The sequence below is a fragment of the Trachurus trachurus genome (assembly GCF_905171665.1).
Source record: "Trachurus trachurus genome assembly, chromosome: 6".
NCBI lineage: Eukaryota > Metazoa > Chordata > Actinopteri > Carangiformes > Carangidae > Trachurus > Trachurus trachurus.
Window position 1 is genome coordinate 35,145,365 of NC_139897.1, and position 23,897 is coordinate 35,169,261.

A 23,897-nucleotide genomic window follows, 5' to 3' on the forward strand; every position below is an offset into this window, starting at 1 on the left:
GACCATGCTTTTTTATATATAAAAAAAGACCAATATAATAGAAATTTTATTTTACCATAGTGTGTTCCAGAACTCTCTTTGAAAAAAAGGCATGAATCTCTGTAGGCCACTCTATTACAACCAATCTAGTCCTTTTCACCCGTTTAAATAGTTTAAATCTTTGAGTGACAAATACAATTTACTGTAATTACTAGGCTACTACTTTTTTCTGCCTCAACATGACTTTATCTAGATTTTATAGACAACCTCTAATGAATATTTTCAGCGCCACCAAATCTGACTACCTCATAGACGTGGTATAACACTCTAAACCTATTTGCACGGGGATAGTATTACCTGGGGACCTCTGGTAATTTGTAATAATTGCGGAGGACGTCTGTGATCTTAATCCCATGCGAATGCGCCATGTCAGTAATTTGTAAAGTAAAAATGTACTAATTACCAGAGGTCCCCAGGTAATACTAATCCCGTGTGAATATAGGGCATGACCTTTTTTTCAGAGGACATTTGCTGGTGTCCATCTAGTTTGATAATGAATTCATACTGTAGACTTTGACAAACCATCAGCTGCACTGGTCACTGCTGATTTTACATTTTGATTTCTGCTTCCAGATGTTTTAAAACACCTCCTGGATCCCAGTGAGTTGGAGTCTTCAGTGAAGATGAGATGACGTCTTTGGCAGCTGTTACTTCCTTGTTGGTAAAGTTGTTTATTGTAGTAAATTTGTGTTCACTGTGTAGACTTTTCTGACTCAGTCACTTGTATTTAATCATTTCAGGATCCTGGAAAACACTGGGGGTGTGTCTCTCCTGAACAGGTTTTTGAACATGAGTCCACGCTTCATTTGTAATGGACATACATGTTAACCACATGCTCTGCCTATCTAAACTGGGATTATTTTATATTTTTTATCATATGTTTATCAAGCTTTTGTATTGCATTGTACAATGTTAAATCATGTTAAACCATGTTTGTATTTATTATGTATGAACGATTTTTGTACCTCACAAAATTGTTGGACAAGAAAGGTTTAATAAATTTTATAGTTTAAAAATAACAAGTGATGGACTCTATCATTTGACTGAGTTTAATCGTACAAAACTTTCTTTCGGACGACATTTTGGTGAAAGTTGCCATGCTATAGTTGGTTTAGTGGGAATTTTCAAAGTTTTTACATTTATTGTTCTTCTCTCTCTCCTCCATCAGTGTCTCTGCCTCCACTTTCCATTCTACTCTTCATCTTGGTCGTCACTCGTCTTCAGTTCTTTAAATGTCAACATGTCAACCAGTCTTCACTAACACTCAATCACTTTGTCTCATTCTTCACAGATATTTATAGAAGTCATCAGAGGGACTACACCTACATGTCCTCCAACAGAGTATAAGATAGTTGATCAATGCTGTCCTCTATGTCCCCCTGGTAAGATCCAGCTGACTGATAAAGGGCCATTTCACTGTTGATCAGATGATGCTTATTAACAACCACTTGTCATGTGTGGAATCAGTGAAAAGTCTCATCTCACTGTTTTTTGTTACAACACGCTTTAAAGCAGATATCAGTGGAATGTTTTTGTTAATATAAGTCCTAAATAGTCCTATTTTCCGTCAGCAATCACTTACATGAAGTATTTCAGCCTAAACACGAGTCTCTCCGTCACTCTGCTCTGCTGTAACCCGAGGAGAAAATTTTCCTTGTGGGATACAAGTGTTATCCAATGAGGAGAGAGAACGGCATGAAGGGCTGTGTGTGCAGCCAAGGGATGCGCGTGAATGTGGTGACGTAGCACGAGGACCAATTGATGCCTGACAAGGGCGGGGGCTGCTAACTCATGGTGCGTTCAAAGAAACTCGTACTTTGTGTTTTTCCTTCCTGTGAAGTCATACCAGTTCGATCTGGTACGAGTTCACGGGTCGGAAGTTACGAGTGGCCGTTATAGGGAACTTTCACAGACAACAGGATGGTAAAAACACGAGCCACGGGTTACCTGGAACGCTACCAAGTCGTAGTTGTGACTTGAAGCTGTAACTTACGGTTTCAAAAGCCTGCCTTGAACGCAGCATTAGCCGAAACGGCCGTGAAGCTGATATCTGCTTTAACTGATGTCAGCAATAAGAATCAAACTGTGAAAATCACTTTAAATGATTTAATGCTCAATATTTCACTGTGTTAATAGAAATTGTTGTTTTTTTCTCAACAGGTCATGAAGTTAAATCAGACTGCACAAGCTCTACAGAAACCTCCTGTCTGCCCTGCACTGAAGGAACCTTCATGGATCGTCCAACTGAACGGACACAATGTTTCTCCTGCACAAAGTGTTCAGGTAAATGTGCATTTTCCAAATCAAATCCTGTCCAATCACCTACATTTATAGGGTTGGTCCAACCTAGATGACCCCTTCACTGGAGTCTCTGTGTTGACAGGTCCTGGTCTGAAGGTGAAGACTTCATGTACAACAACATCTGATGCAGTTTGTGAACCAGTGGAAGGATACTACTGTGCAGACACCAGCTGTCGGACAGCAAAGAAACACACAACTTGTCATCCAGGACAACACATCATAGAAAACGGTTGGTGTTTGTGTCCTGGAGGTGTATACAGTAGGCTACAGTAGCGACAAAATGGTAAAGATGTATGAAAAACTGTAAACAGAAGTCTGTGTCAGAAATGCTATTCAGTGTAAATTGAAACAATGAAGTGTAAAAGTGTCTCATGCATCTTTAAAGAAATTGACACAAGTGGTCCAACAACTGTAGGCTACATATAGATCTGTAGAGTTTTGTTTTCAATGAGCTAAGTGAAGATCAGGCAGGACTTATTTTATTTATTTTAATGTTTATTTAACAGGGACGATACATACAACATTGCCACAAAGAATGAAAAATGCGATGCATACAAGACGTCTAGCTTCAGCTAATTTGCAGTCTTATTCAACATGACATGTAATAGCCTATAAACACACTGACCCTGTCATGATACATTATTAACTGGTTTCAATGTGTGTGTTATTTGTGTTTGTAGGAACAGCCTTCAGAGACACTGAGTGCTCTGACTGCACAGAGGGAACGTTTTCTGATGGGACATTTACATCTTGTCGACAACACACACAGTAAGTGACACTTACAGACACACGGTTTCTCACAGTGCAGTGAAATTGTTTTTTTGTTTTTTCAAATCTCTTTTTATTGAGAGTTTTTAGAGATGGGGATATACATTTAGTTTCGAAGAGGGAAAAAAAAGACAAAACACGTTGAAGGCAGGGAGTAGGTATCTTATTCAGCTCAGAATTCGTTTAAAAAAAACCTTCCCAGCCTCTCACACCACCCCCCACGGCAAAAAAAGGAAAAGGAAACACAATCAGTTAATAGTTTCTGTATATTCTGCTGTACAATCTCTCTGTCCTTACAGATGTGGATCAGGAAGTAAGCTGATAAAACCAGGAACTGCTGAAAGGGATTCTGAGTGTTTCAACTGGGCATGGGTTGTGTTCGGCTCTGTAGCTGGGCCGATTGTTTTGTTTCTGATAATTGCCAAGATAGTTAACTGTGTGAAGAAGAGAAAACGTCGACAAGGTAAGATCTGTGTGCAGTAAAAGTAAATGTTATGATGGTTTAATGGATGATTTGGTCAAATCATGATGTTTGTGAACATTTATCTGTGTTTCATTTTGTTTTTGTCATAGACCTGGAAATAAAGTTTTCACAGATGAATGAATGTTCTACTAAAACAAAGCTCCAGGAGAAGCAGCACAGGTGAACCTGGCACCGATCCCACTAGGTAAGAGACCAGCTCATGATCTTCTCTGTCATCTTCCTGTTCCTGACTGAATGTGAACAACTGAACCAGGAGTTTCTGCTTTAAATGAACATGTTTCTCTCCTCAGTGTAAGACGACACATGGACGCCATGGACACAACGTAAACACACAGTTTGTTCACTGCAAAGTAAATGTGATCTAGGATCCAGTTATAATCCAGTAGGATGCTGGCACATTGTCTTTGCAGGGAACAGAAATGAAACCTGCAGAGCTTCTGCTCTATGGTCTGGCTGCACAATTCATGGAGCTGTGTGACCTCATTAACAAAACTACAAAATCCACTGGTACAGGGTTTGCTCTAAAATACCTTCATAACTTAGGCTCTTTAGTAAAATGCTGGTAATAAAAATAAATGATATGTATATAGTCCTACTTTAATGTGTACAGATATATCTATTTGGACTAGGCTAGTGACTTATTGTGTTACTCTTGTTACTGCCTTTCTCTTGGATCTACAACATAACAGCTTCCTACTGTCACTTTACAGTTTGTTAACATTACAGACTCCTGCCATGAGAACTGCTGTAGTCACATGACAGTGTAGCCTACACAAGAGCACAAGAGTTGCATTACAGCTCCCTAATACCTCTTGGCAATAAGGATTTGCAAAAAGAGAGGAGGTGTGTCTCGTTTGTCTGGTTTTAGGGAACCAGAATGATTCATTCTTACCTACTGCTATCCTGGAGACATGTCAGGCCGGGCTTCAGGATTGTAAACAACGCCAATGATTATCAGGGTTGCCAACTCTCACGCATTGGCTGTGACAGTCAGGAATTCAGCCTCAATCTCACTCTCTCACGCTCAAGAGAGAAATCTCACACCTGAAGTCCTGCTGCAGCATCAAGCAATTCACATAGGCTATTAACATCTGACAGTAGCCTACATCAAGATAGAGATGAGAATAGGGCAGAAGTGGTGGAACAGTAAAGTGTGGCCTGAAAGAGGCTCATGGTGAAGCAGAGGAAACGGGGCCTTGAAAGGCTGGTCCAGTCCAGGCCTAAAAACCACAGCTCCCCACTAGACCAGTTTTATACAATGATAGGAACCACAGATCTGCTTTTTCTTGGGCAATTTTATATTAAAGTACACTGTGTGATCTGCTGCAATGCAATTTTCCTACGGGGACAAAATACACTACTACTAGCCCACTACTACTACTACTACTACTACTACTACTAGATTAATCCCATCTTTATGATATTATCACTACTAGTGATCATCCAGAGAAGACCCAACTTCAATAAATCAGAACACACCATCTATTACAAACATGAGATTAGCCCCTCACACTATAGCAGCCAAAGAGTAGCAAAATATTATATGGTGAAGTTATATTCCAGCTTGGAGAAAAAAAAGTCTGAAATGCAATGTGAAAGTCCACTCATATTTTTTTTCTTTTTTTTTTTCTTTCTTTTTTTTCTTTCTTTTTTTTTTTTTACCATAAATATGCTATCTTTGGGGTGACTTCCTTCTGGAGCATCAGCTGTGTTCCTCACTTTGAAACAGGCCCAAGAAGTTGTTTGTTTTTTACCTGAACTGCTCAGCGTGCTTTTTAATTGCCCCTTGGGGATGAATAAAGTTTTTTGATTTTTTGATTGATTTTATCTGACTGCTCCTTGTTGCAGCAAATTTGTGTTATATTTGGTTATTCATATTGTTTAACGATGTAATATTTCACATTTCTTAGCGTATGATTTATTAGAAAAATATTGGAGTCAAACTTCATTTATGTTGCATGCTCTTATTTGAATGGGGAAATGTGAAGAGGTCTGGGTGAAATCAAAATAAGCCATATATACGAGCCTATATACTGTATGTAAAGAATAAAAAAATAAAATAATATACAGTTTGCCTTGTATTGTGTGCGCTCTTTATTGTGTGTAGGCTATTTGTGTGTTTTTTGTTCCCTTTCAGTTTAAATTAAAACATCGCTTTTTCGTTTATTTTGTTAGATGTAAAACAAAACATACATTTTAGAAAAGTTTTAAATATATGTTAGTGACGTGTTATGTAAGTTACTAGGACTTTGTAAAAAAAAAAAAAAAAAAAACTAGTCTAAATTTTCGCTGCGGATCAATAAAGTTAGTTTGAATCGCTTCGCCTCGTCGTGCTTGTCCCTCCTCGGGCTCCGTAGTGGCGGTTTCTCAGCTGCAGGCGGGTCCAAAACAAAACCGCGTCAACAACAAACTAACTTTAGTTTAGTGAATAACTCAGAGTGAGTTTCTATTATAACACGGTTCCTAGAGGAGGAGACTGAACCCGAGGTGAGTTATCTACCGGTCACCGGGACTTTCTGTCGGTTAACGACTGTTTCTGTGTCCTGTTCGGTAACTTTTAAAGCTGTTAGCTGTTAGCATTTAGCTCCTAGCCCAGACTCTCTAACTGTCTGTATTTGGTTCCGATGTGAAGTTTAAAACTGTTTATCCACTGTAATATGAAACATGAAGGGTTAGTTCATAATAAAACCAACTTTAAAAGACTCAAACTGTCTCCAACATCAGTTTAAACACAAGTTTCGTGTCGTGGAGGCAGCGAAGAGGATCATCAAAGTGAATTAAATGTGATTTTACCATAAAACATCTGTGTCTGTAACTGTCACAGAGAAGAACTAAATGTGTTACTAGATTTGCTTCATATTTATGTTTTACTAAATAAAATATAAAGTAACATAACAGTGTAAAACTCCATCAGAGCCTGTGTTTAATCCCTTCTCTTCTCTTGTCTGTTTGACGTTAGAGAGTTGTTGTCTGACAGAGGAGCTGTTTAAAACACTTTAATCTGAAACACGAAGGCCTTATCTAAAATAAAACCAACTTTAAAAGACTTAAACTGTCTCAAACATCAGTTTACACAAGTTTTAAATGTTGTGTCGAGTCTCCAGGAGGCAGCGAAGAGGATCATCAAAGTGAATTTAATGTGAATTTACCATTAAAAACATCTGTGTCTGTAACTGTGACAGAGAAGAACTAAATGTGTTAACATATTTATGTTTTACTAAATAAAATATAAAGTGACATAACAGTGTAAAGCTCCATCAGAGCCTGTGTTTAATCACTTCTCTTGTCTGTTTGACGTAAGAGAGTTGACAGAAGAGCTGTTTAAAACACTTCTCTCATCTAAAATCTGAAATAAAACCAACTTTAAAAGACTTAAACTGTCTCAAACCTCATTTTACAAAAGTTTTAAATGTTGTCTCGACTTCTCTGGCCCTCGTCAAAGTGAATTTAATGTGATTATACCACAAAAACAACGTGTTACTACGTTAATATGAAGCTCTGATTGATGAATTATTGATTAACTGTGTGTTTATCACAGCTCAGTACAACAGTGACAGATAGACAGATAGGTTTAGTTTAGTTTTAGTTTTTTTATTTGCACATTATATAACCTGCATAAACAATGAAAATAGTCAAATTAAACATTGTGCAGGAGAGGTAGAAGACAAAAAAGGCTGATAAAAATAAATACCTCCCCTATGTAAAAACAACAGCGGTGGTCTTCAATGTAAGAAGATAATACAGAAATTCATGACATAAAAAATAGAAAAGAAAGACAAATTGACATAGAAAAAAATGAAAGATACTGAATTAATAAAAATAATAATAATAAAAGCAGTTTATATAATGAGAAAAAAAATTAAATTAATTAAATTAAAGGTACAAATTGACAGATCCAGAAATGTTACAAATCTTAACTTAAAGAAAGCTTTTTTCAGTTACAGGTATTCACAGTAATAAAACATCTGTAACAGAGAAGAACTAAATGTGTTACTACTAGTTTTGCTTCATATTCATGTTTTATTAAATAAAATACAAGTGAAGTCCGATCAGAACTTTTCTCTGTTGTTGATTAACGAGCTGGTTTCTATCACAGGAAGTTGTTTGTCTTTTAAATGTTTTCTCATTATCTCTGGTTTCTGTCACATATCACCAGTTGAGTCAGAGAAAAGATTAAATCCTGTGTTAATGTGTGTGTGTGTGTGCAGGTGTGTTGCCATGGAGGACGCGACCCGCCTGGTGTCCACAGGAGACTGTGTGAAGATCTGGGATGCGGTTTCCATGGCGCCGCTGGAGCAGTTCAACCCCCACAGCAGCAGCCACCCGGTCGCCCAGGCCTGCTGGAGCTCCAACAGTATCCTCATCCTCACCGCTCTGATCACAGCAGCATCTACCTTTAATACGTTAGTTAGTTAGATACTTTAATAATCATTCACACACAGGGAATTATGGTAGTTAACAGCAACAGCATTCACATGTCATTCACTGCATCAATAATAAAAAAATAAGAAAGATAACAGCTCTATCTAGAGAATTGCAGACCTGAGTATAAAATGAAGCTAAGCTATAACTCCCAATAACCTGATAACCTACAAGTAGAAATGCAAATGCAATAAATATAAATAAATACAGGGTATCCGCAGGGTCTTGAAAAGTATTAAAAGGTGATCAATCAATTTTGGGACCTTTAAAAAGTATAAAAAATTATTTTCACAACTTTACAAAGTCTTAAATTTTGAAGGTATTTTTTCTGAATTAGCTGTCCAAGAGTTTGAGTCCTAAAAAACATTGTAAAAGTGTGTGAATTTATTCATTTAATTAAAAACCAAAGATGAACCGGTGCATAAAAAAGAAAAGAAGATTGTTGTTTTTGTTTTTTGAGAGTGGAGCAATGTTTGTTTGTTTTTTTTTATAAACTTTGCCTTTGATTTATTATCCAGCCTATTATGAATTGTGTTGTATCATAGTGGTCTATAGTCTTTATCACAAACTAAAACTGTTACGTTAAAAGTGTCACTGATGTAAATGGTTACAGCTTGAAGTGGTGGTGAGGTATCTGTGCCAGAACAGAAAATTAAACAGTGTTTCAGACCTTTGTAACCTTTGACAATGAACTTTTTTTTAAAAATCTAAAATATTCCTGGAGCTGAGCAGGAATGTTTTCCTCCTTTAGGACCTTTATGAATGAATAGACATGTCCAGCTGTTGTTGTAGTTAAGCAGCTTAACGACGGCGTCAGACCACTACCTGGTCACGTCCAGCAGCAGCGGAGACAAACTGGTCGTGTCCAGTCTCAAGTCCAGTCCTGCTGCCGTGGTGGAGCTGGGGGAGGGGGTGAGTGATTGTGACGAGCGTTGTTTTCTCTGCGCTCGCCTGAACGCACCAGCAGGTAACTAACTCTGTTGTGTGTGTGTGTGTGTGTGTGTGTGTGTGTAGAAACAACAGACCCGTGTGTGTCTCAGCTCGTCCTCTCAGTTCCTGGCGAGCGGCGGTCTGGACCACGGCGTCCACATCTGGGACCTGAAGACCAAGAGGCTTCACCGCTCCCTCAAGGTGAGACTCATTTTTTAAAGTTTTAGATTTTTTAATATTGTGCAATGTGCATTCGCCTTTTTTACATATAGAGAGTCCAGGTTTTGAAAAGGGTTTAAGTTCACTTTATAATGGAGTATTTAATGTTAATTTCTATTCTCCTACAGTGTTTGTGTGCAGATAAATGTTAAAAAGCAGCAGTTTACCTCCGTCTATATCTCATTCTGTCAGAAAGGTTTCAGAAGCCTGTTCTTCTATACTCTTTTATTTTTGCCTCTTTGATGCAGTCCAGGCTCTTGAAAAGAGAGTAAACATATATATTGCTGCTGAATAAATCTTAAAAACTGACTTACATGTGATTTGTATTTCTGGGGGGAGATATGGTTCCTGGAATACTCTGTAGACAATCGTAATCATTCAACTGTTTCACTGCTGTTAAAGACAAAAAATCCAGAAAATTGGCAATATCGTAGAATCGCAATTTAAATCGAATCTGCGTCCAAAAAATCGTAGAAGAATCGAATCAGGAGAAAAGCGTATCGTCCCAGCCCTAATGTCCACTCTCTCTCTGCCTCTGTGTGTCTGTCCCTCAGGACCATAAGGAGGAGGTGACGTGCGTGTCCTTCAACGCCACCGACAGCTGCGTGGCGTCGGGCTCGAGCAGCGGAGACCTGGTGCTCCACAGTCTGACCACCAACGTGTCCAGCAGAGCCTTCGGACACGGAGCCAACCAGGTCAGACAACACCACAGCATCAGCACTACCTCTAGCTCAGCTCCATCACAGAGTCAGATTTCTGAAATTTAGATTTTTAAGTTGATTTGTGAATGAGCTTGATGCCTGATTGCTCAAAGGAAAAACCCTTATAAATATATATTATATATATTATGGGTGGTAGGGAGAGTATATACAGCTCTGGAAAAAAATGAAGAGACCACTCCCAAAATGATCAGTTTCTCTGGTTTTACTGTTTATAGGTATGTGTTTGAGTAAAATTTATTCTATCAACTACTGACAACATTTCTCCCAAAATTGAAATAAAAATATTGCCATTTAGAGCTTTTATTGGCTAATGACTAAACTAGTCTAAATAACAGAAATACCAAGTCTTTTCAGACCTTGAATAATAATAATAACTCAAAGAAAACATGTTCATATTTATTCCTAAACACCACAGCAAGAACATTTTAACTCAGGAAGAGTTTATAGTGTGCTGTCGGTAGAAATATATAATATTTAATCATATTTAAAACGTTAATTATTTACATTTTAAACATTTCTACCCAACAGCGTTCTGATAAAGATCAATACTGGACCAATAATTGAAGATGATCAGAAGCTGAAGCCGTCGTCAGAAAAGTTTTAAATGTTTCTCATCTTGTTTTTCTAAACGATGTGTTCGAGTGCTGTTGGTAGAAATATATAATATTTAATAATATTTAAAATGTTAATTATTCACATTTTAAACATTTCTACCCAACAGTGTTCTGATACAGATCAATACTGGATCAATAACTGTAGATGAAGCTGTTTTTCTAAACGGTGCGTTCAGGGACCGTGGGACTGACTGTTGTGTTTCTCTTGTTTCTGCAGCCGGTGCACGACCTGCGTCTGTCGTTGCTACGGCGCTCGTTGCTAGGCGTGGTGTCGGACAGCGGCACGGTGGCGCTGTGGGACTCGAACACGCAGAAGGAGCTGCACGTGTTCGACGGCGCCCACAAGGCTCCGGGCAGCGGCGTGGCCTTTTCCCCCGCCAGCGAACTGCTGGTCGTCAGCGTCGGGCTGGACAAGAAGATCGTCTGCTACGACACCGCTAGTAGGATGTACGTATATATACCTCTTTCTCTTTCTCTCTTTCCCTCCTCTTCCCTCTCTTCTTCCTCTTCTGCTACGACACCGCTAGTAGGATGTAAGCAGCCATATATATACCTCTTCTTTACCTCCTTCTCTTCCTCCTCTTCTCCTCTTCTCCTCTTTCTCTTCCTCCTCTTCTGCTACGACACCGCTAGTAGGATGTACGTATCGCTCTTTACCTCTTTCTCTACCTCTTCTTCCTCCTCTTTCTCTTCCTCCTCTTCCTCCTCTTCTGCTACGACACGGCCAGTAGGATGTAAGGACTTCACCTCTACCTCTTCCTCCTCTCTTTCCCTCCTCTTCCCTCTCTTCTGCTACGACACCGCTAGTAGGATGTAAGTATCGCTCTTTACCTCTTTCTCTACCTCTTCTTCCTCCTCTTTCTCTTCCTCCTCTTCCTCCTCTTCTGCTACGACACGGCCAGTAGGATGTAAGGACTTCACCTCTACCTCTTCCTCCTCTCTTTCCCTCCTCTTCCCTCTCTTCTGCTACGACACCGCTAGTAGGATGTAAGGATATATACCTCCTCTTCTCCTCTTCCTCCTCTTCCTCCTCTTCTGCTACGACACAGCCAGCAGGATGTAAGGACTTTACCTCTTCTTTACCTCTACTCTTCCTCCTTTTCTTCCTCTTTCTCTCTTTCTCTTCCTCCTCTTCTGCTACGACACGGCCAGCAGGATGTAAGGATATATACCTTATATACCTCCTTTTCCTCCTCTTCCTCCTCTTCCTCCTCTTCCTCTCTTTCCCTCCTCTTCCTCCTCTTCCTCTCTTTCCCTCCTCTTCCTCCTCTTCTGCTACGACACGGCCAGCAGGATGTGAGGACCGCTCTTCTTTACCTCTACTCTTCCTCCTCTTCCTCACTACCTCAGCAGGATGTGAGGAGCGCTTCTCCTCTCTTTGTCTCTCCTCTTCCTCCTTCTCCCTCCTCTCTGTCTTTCTTTCCCTCTCTCTCTTCCTCCTCTTCCTCCCTTTTCCTCACTCTCTCTCTTCCTCTTTCTTCACTATCTCTTCCTCTCTCTCCCTCCTCTTCCTCACTCTCTCTTCCTCTCTCGCCTCCTCTTCCTCACTCTCGCCTCCTCTTCCTCTCTCTCTCTTCTCCCCGGTCGCTGTGATGTCACTGTGATGTCTTTTAAAAAAATTAAAAAAATTTAAAAGGGACAATACACATTAATGAACATTCGTACGTGTGCACAAGTGTAAATGCGTCAGAGTTAGCAACTTGCTAATTTGCATCCGTAGTCCCTTGGCAGGTAACACACAAACAGACAGAAATACACAAGAATTATACAGTGGTTCACAATCATATACACATTCATACCTAGACATAAAGTGCATGTGATCTGTAAAGTGCCTGGTATAAAGGGCCAGTTTCTAAAGTGCAAGTGCAAGTGCAAGTCTAAATGGATGGATCCAGAATGTGATGCACCAAGACATTGGAGACAGTAGCAGCAGTTATATAAGTACCATTCACACACATACAGAGATAAATTGCAATATAGAAAAATAAGATAAATGCAGTGAATGCATACATACGTATATGTAGGCGCGCACTGCACAACAAAACAAAAATCATGACAGCCAGAAGTATAGAGTAAAGGCCTTTGCACACTGAGTCCGTTTTTTTTATTTTGTGTTCCAAATTTCGGAGAGGGAGGCAAAAATCGTCACGCAATGATGCACTTTGTGGTTCTCTCACTTGTAGAGAAATGAAAGAGAAAAAGTGTCCATCCTGAGAGGAGGCAGTAGCGAGGGGATCTGCTGCTTGTTAATGAGCAGCAGATCTATCATGATCACTTCAACTGTTTATTATAGGATGTCAGTGGTCCAGTTGGATAGATATTGATTATTAGCTCACACACTAAACAGAAGACGGACAATTTCCATGATCCTGAACAGCGGCTGGCGCACGCACGCACGCACACACACACAGACACAAGACACTCAGCGGTGATCCCCCTCCCCCTCCCTCTCTCTCCCCAGCCTCGAAACGCTGATGTGATTGGTCAAAAAGACTTTTCACGGATGCGAAAAACGCATTAAATCGAACCTGTTCCGAAAACTTTTATGACGGACGAAAGTTTTGGACTCGGTGTGTAAACATGATTGACACAACATGAGGTCGAATTTATTTTTTGACGTGCGGCAATTTCGGACGAATAAAACGGACTCAGTGTGCAAAGGCCTTAAGGCGGACGGACACCGAGCACGGCGCATGTGTGGCGCTCCACGAAGGTCCCGCCTAGTCATGATTACAGACTTGGTTTGTTTTAAGCCAGTTTTTGAGGTGGACCTTCATGGCCTTGTCCCTCTCTCCCTCAGCGTGCTGCGGTCGATCCGGGCCGACGCTCCGCTGACGGCGGTGGACTTCACGCCGGACGGCACCGGACTGGTGGTCGGCTCCACGCAGGGGAAGATCTTCCACTACGACCTGAGGAACTCCGGCGCTCCGACCCGGACCACCGCCGCCCACAGGACCTCGGTCAGCTGCCTGCGTTACCAGAGCAACGCCGGCCGGAGCAAGGTGACCACAGACCACACCCACAACAACAAACTGAACGCTGGATGTGACCGTTTTACCAACATTTTACAGACTGGACCTTTAAACCTCCATCAGGAGGATAATACACTGCAAAAACTCTAAATCTTACCAAGAATATTTGTCTCATTTCTAGTCAAAACTAATCTCTTTCCACTTAAAATAAGACTCATCACCTAAAAATGAACTTGTTTTTAGATCATTTTCATTTGTTTCAAACAAATTTTTACTCTCACTAGAAAAATCTGCAGGATTTTTGTGCTTGTAATAAGAAAGAAAAACTTGCTCCACTATCAGATTTTTCTACTTATTTCAAGTGAAAATCAGCTTGAAAGAAGTAAAAAGTGTCTAAAAACAAGCTGCTTTTAATGTGATGAGTCTTATTTTAAGTAGAAAGAGATTAGTTTTGACTAGAGATTAGACAAATATTCTTGGTAAGATTTTGAGTTTTTGCAGTGTATTATCCTCCTGATGGAGGTTTAAAGATCCAGTCTGTAAAATGTTGGTAAAACCGTCACATCCAGCGTTCAGATTGTTGTTGTTTTTGCAGTGAGACGCGATGGTGAACGAATGAAAATGAAATTATAGTTTAATGACGTTATAATAATGTTCAGATATAAATGTGTAACTGATCTATAATCCCCCCCCTCCCCCCTCCAGTCCAGTAAACTGGGGTCTAAGATCTCCAGCACCAAGCGTTCTTCCTCCTCCTCCAAAGTGTCCAGCAGCCAATCAGACGCCACCGCCGCCTCAGGCTCCGCCCCCCAGCGCCAGGTCATGGGAACAGGTGAGTGACGATGACATCACGATGACATCACTGAGGTTAGAAGCTGCTGCTGACACCAGCTGACCTCTGACCTCTGACCTGTGTGTGTGTGTGTGTGTGTGTGTGTGTGTGTGTGTGTGTGTGTGTGTGTGTGTGTGTGTGTGTGTGTGTGTGTGTGTGTCCAGCAGGAGGCGCCACGGCCGAGCCGACGTCCAGAGAGGCCGAAGGTCGTCAGGGGTCGGAGGTCGTGGGCCGCAACAGTCTGGACGTCTTCTCACCGGCACGAGAAGGTCAGAGGTCACCGGGACGACCAGTCCTGACCGGGTTTATACTGACTTAATGATTAGAGAGTTTAAATAAACAGATCACCGATCATTATCGTTAACAGCCCATTAAATACGTCGTAATGTCAAGAAATAACCAGAAATAATGGAGAATCTCACAGAAACGTCATGTTTTTCATTAAGACTAAAGATTACATGTCATTGACCGATATTTCTAGACATTATGACGTAATTAACAGCCTATAAATTAAAGAGTTACCAATGACTTTACTCTAACAGGTAAATATTCTATATAAAGGGCAGTAACGCTGCCTCAAACATTCTCATTGGTTTAAATGTGTGTTTTATGTCTTTGTGGCGTTTATGTCACTATGTGATGGACAATAAAGTTTTTTTAATCTTAGTTTTAGCTACAAAAATAGAAATCAAACAAGAATAGTAAGACCTGGAACTTGTTCTGAGTAAATGAGATAAAACACAAACCATCTGCAAAAAGTGTCAACATGACATCAGACTTTTTATTGATCCCACTTAGAAGAACAGGATACATAAAGAAGTAAGGTATAAAAATATAAAGCATTTACAAAGATGTATAAAAACCCAAAGATGTGACCTGTTATGTACAAAATATTATCTAAATAGAGAAAGAAAACTATTAACACGTCATTGATTGGTGAATTAAAACATTACAGCTGATTAAAGCAGAAGTAAGCGATCCGGTCGTTTTCGCTAATGCTGCGTTCCAGGCAGGCTTTTGAAATCGTAAATTACAGCTTCAAGTCACAACTTACGACTTTGTAGCGTTCCAGGCAACCCACTCGTGTTTTTCCGACCTGTTTTACCTGTGAAAGTCACTATAACGGCCACTCGTAACTTCCGACCGGTGAACTCGTACCAGATCGAACTGGTACCACTTCACAGGTCGGAAAAATACGAGTTTCCTTGAACGCACCATAACAGTCCTCGTCGCTACGTCACCACATTCACGGCGTTCCTTGGCTGCACACACAGCCCTGCATGCCGTTCTCTCTCCTCATTGGATAAAGGTTGTAGGATACAAGGAAAGTTTTCTCCTGGGCTCAGAGCAGAGCAGAGTGACTGAGAGACCCGTGTTTCAGACCAAACACTCTATAGAAGTGATTGCTGTCGGAAGATATAACTATTTAAGACTTATATTAACACAAATATATCACTCACTTCTGCTTTAAAAGCATGAAATGTAAAATATGGGCCAATCAGAAGCGTCCTGACGTCTGTGAGCACCTGAATGCATCGTGACCTGACCTCTGTCCTCTGACCTCTGTCCGTCTGTCTCAGACTCCAGGACGCCGGGGACGAACGCTGAGACGCCGTTTGGACGAACTCACGGTACGACGTCTAACTGACCGACCGACCGACCGATACCGATGAACGACGCTGCAGCTTCCCGACTAACCTGAGCTCTGTGTTTCCATAGTAACCAGCCTGGAGATGCTGTCGCGGCAGGGGGAGGGGCAGCAGGTGGTGGGACGCGCCAGTCTGGACATCTTCTCCCCCGTCAGAGAGGGTGAGAAGGTTTAAATGACTTCATGACAGCAGCTGCCAGAGCTCAGTTTGATTGTTTCACACCACACCGAGGATTTCTGTCCCAATCGTAGCGAGAAAACCATGGACATTGAGTTGCTGAGTGTTTCCAGTGTTGGACCTGTTGTCTTCTCTGATGAAGGACAGATAGACAGTGACAGAGAACTGTTGTAGGTGTGGTTTAACCCTCCTGTTGTCCTCCTGGGTCAAGGAAGGAAGGAAGGAAGGACAAAGGGAGGGAAGGAAAGAAAGAAGGAAGGATGAAGGGAAAGAAGGCAAGGCAAGGCAAATTTATTTATATAGCCCGTTTTTTACCAACAGTTTGTCTCAAAGGGCTTCACATGGCATCATAACAACATCCTCTGTCCTTAGACCCTCAGGAAGGAAGGAAGGACGAAGGGAAAGAAGGAAGGAAAGAGCAAGGGAGGATGAAGGGAAGGAAGGAAGGAAGGAAAGAAAGAGGGAAGGAAGGGAGAAAAGAAAGAAGGACGAAGGGAAAGAAGGAAGGCCAAGAGAAAGATGGGAGGAAAGAGCAAGGGAGGACGAAGGGAAGGAAGGAAGGAAGGAAAGAAAGAGGGAAGGAAGGGAGAAAAGAAAGAAGGACGAAGGGAAAGAAGGAAGGCCAAGAGAAAGATGGGAGGAAAGAGCAAGGGAGGATGAAGGGAAGGAAGGAAGGAAGGAAGGAAGGAAAGAAAGAGGGAAGGAAGGGAGAAAAGAAAGAAGGACGAAGGGAAAGAAGGAAGGCCAAGAGAAAGATGGGAGGAAAGAGCAAGGGAGGATGAAGGGAAGGAAGGAAGGAAGGAAAGAAAGAGGGAAGGAAGGGAGAAAAGAAAGAAGGACGAAGGGAAAGAAGGAAGGCCAAGAGAAAGATGGGAGGAAAGAGCAAGGGAGGACGAAGGGAAGGAAGGAAGGAAAGAGGGAAGGAAGGAAAGAAAAAAGGAAGGAAGAAAGGGAAAGAAGGAAGGACTAGGAGAATATTTGTCTCATTTCTAGTCAAAACTAATCTCTTTCCACTTTAAATAAGACTCATCACCTAAAAATTAACTTGTTTTTAGATCATTTTTACTTGTTTCAAACTAATTTTCACTTGAAATAAGTAGAAAAATCTGCCAGTAAAAGCAAGTTTTTTGTGCTTGTAATAAGAAAGAAAAACTTAGATTTTTCAACTTATTTCAAGTGAAAATCTGAAAGTCTTTCTATTTGACTAGAAATAAGACAAATATTCTTGGTAAGATTTAGAGTTTTTGCAGTGTGAATGACTGTGTGTGTGACTCTGTGTGTATCTGTCTGTGTCTGTGTGTGTGTATCTGTGTGTCAGACTGCCCCTCAGGAACCGGCTCTCATCGTAAAACCCCCCTCGTGGCGTCGGCCGCTCGCTGCTACAGCCCGCTGTCCATCTTCCAGACTCCGCCCCCCATCAAGGAGGAGGAGCCAATCACAGCTGCTGCTGCCGCCGAGTCATGTGACCCCAGGAAGGTATTATGGGATGTTTTTCTTCTTCTTTATCACGTCTCCTTTCAGACCAGAGGAAAGAAACGGTAGAAAATCCACTTTAAGGTTTTTATTTATTAGATTTCTCCTAAACTCACCAGGAGTTAGTCTGAGCCGTGTCATGTCAGGTGTCGTTGTAAAGCTCTTTCTCTCTCCTCAACAATGATGTCATTTCCTTTGTATCATAGCAACAAATCGTAAAAGTAGGATTGACATTAACAATCTGTGTAGTTTTACAGTCCAAGTCTCTAAAGTACAGTTTCCTCAGAAAGAGTTTTTCAGACTCAGACTCCTCTCTAGAAATCTCCACTTCAGCAGCACTTCCAGACACCAAACCTTCCACTTTGATCCCTTTCTATATTCTGAAGGTTTTTACAGAGGGGATTGTTGATATATCATTCACAGCCTCATTTATACAACATTTTATTACTAAAAACATGGAGACATTAGATGTTTTAAAGGGCTGGTGACAGTATTTTCTCATTTACAGAGTGATAAAAAGAGATATCCACAATCCTCCTCTGGAAAAACTAAAGACTCTAATATGTCAACAAGATAAAACAAAGCAGCTTCATCCATTGTTCAGATTTCAAATAGTGATATCTGTTAGTTTAAATTTTTACTCTATTCACCTGTAGCATCTCAGTTTAAGCTTCTTCTTGTCACCGTGGTAACCGTTCTTCTTCGTGGCCGCAGGCGGAGAAGTCGAGCAGCTCCAGTCTGGAGGGGGAGGGGCAGACCACGCCCACTTCCTGCTCCCAGCAGCAGCCGACCAATCACAGCCAGCAGCCGGCGGCGCCGCCCTTCTTCACGCCCGAGCCCGGGCTGCGGCGGCCCAACGGCGTCCAGGCTCAGCTCAGCTACGACTCCCCGCTCGCCGCCGGAGCTCCGCCCACCACCGCCGCAGGTCAGGCCCGTCGCCATAGAAAACCCACCGTTCAGAAACAAACATGGCTGCTGCCAGGGAAAAGAAAAACAGTTTTACTCTGATTTATGATTTTTTCTTTTTCTTTTCTCTATTTTAATTTAATTTAATTTAATATATATATATATATACACATATGCGGGGCACCGTCCTTACAGGGTGAAGCATGCGTTGCAGGTTGCACTTTTTCAGAGTTTCAGAGTTTGTTCTGACTTCCTATCACAGGGAGTGCACAGCATAAGTGTAAGTCCCCTCATGTAACACTTTGCTGTGAAACATGGCTGAAGGCACGAGTGGAAGTGTGCACGTGTTGACAAGCTCCCTGAGTTGATTGACATAGCTAAAAAAATAAAATAAAATAAAAAGAGCGAGTCAAATCAGAATCCAAGTTCTTGTTATCAGTTAACAGTTTGTGTCCAAACAAATATCATTTAGCTCCTAAAATAATTTGGCTTTGTTGAGCATCTGTGTCTGCAATAGTGACTGTCTGGCAGAGTTGGCTAATAAAATAGGACTATTTTATGTCAATGGGTGTAGTGGCAGAAGCCTGCACAATGACCAGGCCTTAGCAATGTCCATTACTGAGTCAGAACAAACTAACTACACTGTAAGAGACAATATTTGTATTATATTTACTGTATTAGGCTGCATTGTGTCATTTTGTAACATTTTTGGTTAGTGGTGTGCCGCGGGATTTTTTTAATGAACAAAATGTGCCGTGGCTCAAAAAAGGTTGAAAAACACTGCTCAACATTCCTGTCGGTTTTGTCTGGTCCGTCCCTGCAGGAGCTTCTCTGTCGGCCGCCGTGTCCTCGTCTCTGTCCCAGAACATCGTGGAGGTTCTGGGTCAGAGCGGAGCGGCTCCTCTCACCTCGCTGCAGATCCACTTCATCCAGAACATGATCCACGACACGCTGGAGGAGTTCAGGTCTCAACACAACACAACACACACTCACACCTCATTTAGTTAGTGATCCACGACACGCTGGAGGAGTTCAGGTCTCAACCACAACACACACACTCACACTTCATTTAGTTAGTTTTACCTTTTACAGAGCGTTTTATAAAATAACACATGAACATGAAGTGTTTCTGTTTTAATAACTCTGCCCTACAAAGGCAAAGTGCAGTATCTGCATTTTTTTTGACCAATCAAAAGTGTAAAGGCATATTCTCTTCAATCTGGTAGAATTTGATATTGGAGTTATTGGGCTTTTTATTTTGCTGTCCATCCAAAAAAGCACTGTGAAACCAAGGCAACGTGCAGTATCTGTAGCTAAAACCAACTCAAAGTAGTGCTCAAAGTACTTTTTGTGTTAGTTTTATGCTTGTTTAGTCTGATGTTTTCCATTGTGTTGTGTTTTGTTTTTGTTTGTTTGTTTTTCTTTTTTTCACACTTTTTAATCTATATAAATTGAAAAAATGTATTGGTAAATTATGATTAATTTGATTGTGATTCATTATTTTTGACTTCCTGGTTGCCAATAAAAAAAAAAATTTAAAGCAAAAAAAAAAAAAAACAACTCCAAGTGTAGTATCTGTAGGGTTAGGGTTATAAGAAAGACAAACTACAAACTACATTTAATTCAGTCCACCTTTATCTAATCCATTATAGACTTGGTAGTTATTCATCATTTGATGCTTAAACCTGACGATGAAAAACACTAAAAGCTGTTTTTCTCATTTTACTCAGTTTGACATTTTTACAGATACGGCACTTTGCCTTTGTAGGGCAGAATAATAAAACAGTGAATTCATGAACATCTTAATGTTTAAAGAAAGAAACTAAACGTTCAGACGTCTTTGTGTTTAGAAGAGGAAGAAGTTTGTCCCTTTTGACTGTGGTGTCGTTGTGTTTCCTCCTCAGAGACACGTGTCACAGAGACATCGTCAACCTGCAGGTGGAGATGGTCCGACAGTTCTACATCCAGCTGGTACGACCTCGTTTTAACCCCGTGATGTCTGCAGATGCTTTTATATTTAGTCTCCGTCCTGCGTCACACGTCCTCCTTAGTGTTGGATCATATTTAGTCAAACTCGTCCTGTTTTTATTTACGTCGACTGAGCATTTTAGTTTGATACACAGCTTGTCCAAAAAGACAGGCTTTTTTTTTCTTTTTTTTTCAACATTTTAAATTGATTTTCCTCATTTTGAACATAAAACATAACAGACAATATCATAACCTTTATTTAAACTCTGAGATATATTGAGGAGTAACCTCATTTACAATATAGCCCAGATGAAACACAAAACACACAAGGACAGAAGACAAGACATTTGAAACACACAAAAACATAACAGAATACCAGAATTTAAGGTGACTATAGGGTAAACTGAAACATAGTTAAAAGCACGAGCAGTTAGAGGTAAAATAAGACGTAGTTATGGCTTTAAATTGTCCCATTGATAAAAGTGAGGTAAGTTTCAGATGATTCTGCAGAGTGTTGCAGGTTGTAGGTGCAACAGTAAGAGAAGCTGGTGTTAACAGAGGGAAGCTGCAGTGTGAGCCAGTCTGTTGAGCGTGTACGATAGAGACCTGCATTGAAAGATACTAGTGAGTTAATACAGACACCGTACACATTTACACGTACACGTTTACATAAAAAGGTCATTTAAGTTGTATTAACTGATGCATCTCAAAATTAAAGATAGACAGATGAAGGGGATTAATTAAACAAAAACAAAAAGGATTATACATAAATATATACCGTACTTCTCAGATTATAAGCCGCTACTTTCTTCCCGCCCCGGTGTCCCAGCTCTCGTCTCTGCACCGCAACACAAACGCACTCCGTAACCCCTAATCTTTTGTTTATGACGGTTAAGACGACACAAACACACAGCGTAACATCGTATATGTTATGTAACGTTTTCCACCGCTCCATTTATTGATGTTTCTCCGGCTTCGTTGTAAACAGATGCACATGGAGGAGAGGAGCGTAACCAGAACAGACTGTCACATCCCTACTGTCTTTCTGTGGAAATATCTCATGTTACAACATGAAAACCTGCAGCTTATTATTCAAGTGCGGCCTATATATGTTTTTTTTTTTTTTTAAAGCTGTACAGAAAAGAAAATTGAATTTGATTCCACTGTGGGTCTTAACATTAGAGTAATCACTCATCTATCAGACGATGGAGCCCAAACTTTGTGATAAATTCTATTTTCCAGTAAATCCGGGATGAAAGTGTGGTAGTTTTTTTTCTCATTGGATAATGCAGGAACACGGATTATACATCAGCCTGCACACGATTCATCAGCCACTGATATTGGATCCGTCATCCGTCATTCAAACATCCGAGACACACACACACACACACGGAGCTCGGTCTCGCCCCAAGCTTTGAATATCCCGCCCGCTCGATAACGACCAATCAAATTTGTTTTCTTTACTCGGGTAAACTCGTAGGAGGAGGCGACAAACAGGACAAACGGCCATTTCTGAACACCTTTAACACTTCAGTTAGTTTTGTCTTTGTATTACTGTACTTTCAGATGATGTTATCTCGTGAAACAAACTGTGTTCTAACTTACTGGTTCTACTTAGACAGTAGTTACAGCTGTAGTAGAAGGTACAGGGTAACTCCAGGACAACTAGAGTGTAGTATTCTTTGTTATTCCCTCCTTAGTGTGCAAGTACACTGTAATTGTCCTGCAACTACACTCTAGTTGTCCTGGAGTTACCCAGTAACTACAAGATAGCGGGCTGTATTATAAAGTATTCTTTGTTATTCCCTCCTTAGTGTGCAAATACACTGTAATTGTCCTGCAACTGCAACTGGATGGAAATAAATGTTGTGACGTTGCAGAAGCTCAATGAAACGATGCCACAGTGAATGCATGCGGTAATCAAAGCTACAGGCGGTCCACTGAAATATTAGAGTGTGTAGAAGGAAAATAACTTTTTTATTCCTGTCTCTGTTTAGTTTTTTTTACTTTTGAAGAGTGTATACATGTTTGGGTATATACACTTCTAACTTAGAAAGTACATTTTGTCAGATGAAACTTACTTGACTGACTATTTTAGACTTAGAAGGACCAGACAGATGGATCAAAACTAAATTAAACAGTTTATAACAGAAGGAACAAAACTTAACTTTAATGTAAATAACAAAAGCCAGTAGAAATCTGTTATTTTATGATGTCAGGGTCGGGGACATTAAAGGGACAACGAGGAGTTTTGTAAAAGCGAAGTGTTTCCACACTACATTTATGAGCCTCCGCACCGTGAAATTCTTTGACCGGCGCAAGACAGACTCATGTTTTCATTCATCAAGAATTAAAGTCAGAGGTTGGAAGACGATCACATACCGTCGTAGTTCCCACCATAAACGGAGATTCGGCGGCGTTATTCTCATGACTCGCCACGAAACCGAAAGTAAAGAAACGCTGGTCGGCTCGCCCAGCATTTCCACCACCACTAATAATAACAAAATAACCATAGAGACAAAACCATAGATTTATCTAAAATGGACCATTAACAAGTGGTAACGGAGATTCATCCACATTAATATAAGACTTTTTTATAACCAAATAGAAACTCCTGGTTGTCCCTTTAATGTTTCAGAGACTGTCAGTGGGCTCAGGTCTGGACTCTGTGGTCACATTGGACCACATGACGGTTCCTCACTCTCCTTCCAGCCCATAATAACCTCTACTGTCTGACCTGTGTGTGTGTTTGTGCTGCAGAACGAGATCCACGGCCTGATAGAGAGATACTCGGTGAACGAGTCTCTGGTGGAGGAGATCGAGAAGCTGAGGGAGGAAAACCGCCGGCTCAAGACCAACTACTGACCTGGGACCAGCCGAGCTCCTTCTGCCAATCACAGCCGAGGGGCGGAGTCTCCCTCCTCCGACCGAAACCCCAGCCGTGCCTCCTGTTGCCGCCGGCGACGCAGCATCGACAGAGTGACGTGTTTGTAGCTGGAGACAGAAAGTTGAACTGATGATGAACGTTTGTTTGAATCTTTGTAATTTAATCCAGATATATAAAGTGTGTAAAGACGAGGAGCATGTTCAGTCTGTTTGTATGAAGAATAAAAATATTAAAACAACTCTCAATCCCATAATAATATCTGACTAAGTAAACCATCACAGGTTAAACGAGGCTGTGATGAAGTTAAACACACGTTGTTTCCTGTTCTAGTCAGAGTTTCACTGAGTCAGGAAGTAAATCTGTTCTTTTCCTTTGTATGAAACTTTTTATTTTTATTTATTTATCCTTTATTTAACCAGGTAAAACTCATTGAGATTTAAAAACCTCTTTTACAAGAGTGACCTGGCTAGAAAGCAGTGTGCAAAACAACACCACATAGAATAATTGTACAAAATTTTAAAGAACAAACAGTAA

At 40.8% G+C, this 23,897-nt stretch overlaps 1 protein-coding gene across 2 annotated transcripts; it reads left to right on the forward strand.

The window, feature by feature from the left end:
• Positions 1 to 5,943: 5,943 nt before the first annotated feature.
• Positions 5,944 to 23,576, forward strand: nedd1 (NEDD1 gamma-tubulin ring complex targeting factor). Of its 2 annotated transcripts, none has more exons than XM_083973105.1 (16): positions 5,944 to 6,079; positions 7,801 to 7,946; positions 8,832 to 8,926; positions 9,029 to 9,145; positions 9,718 to 9,858; positions 10,717 to 10,946; positions 13,300 to 13,501; positions 14,177 to 14,303; positions 14,468 to 14,572; positions 15,884 to 15,934; positions 16,023 to 16,112; positions 17,448 to 17,605; positions 18,317 to 18,527; positions 19,332 to 19,473; positions 20,413 to 20,479; positions 23,237 to 23,576. In XM_083973105.1, exons 2-16 carry the CDS (start codon positions 7,811 to 7,813, stop codon positions 23,339 to 23,341), a joined length of 1,977 nt encoding a protein of 658 aa, XP_083829231.1. In that variant the 5' UTR covers positions 5,944 to 6,079; positions 7,801 to 7,810; the 3' UTR covers positions 23,342 to 23,576. The 2 variants fall into 2 exon arrangements, with proteins under 2 accessions (XP_083829231.1, XP_083829232.1); XM_083973106.1 differs by having other exon boundaries at positions 14,471 to 14,572.
• Positions 23,577 to 23,897: the final 321 nt, after the last annotated feature.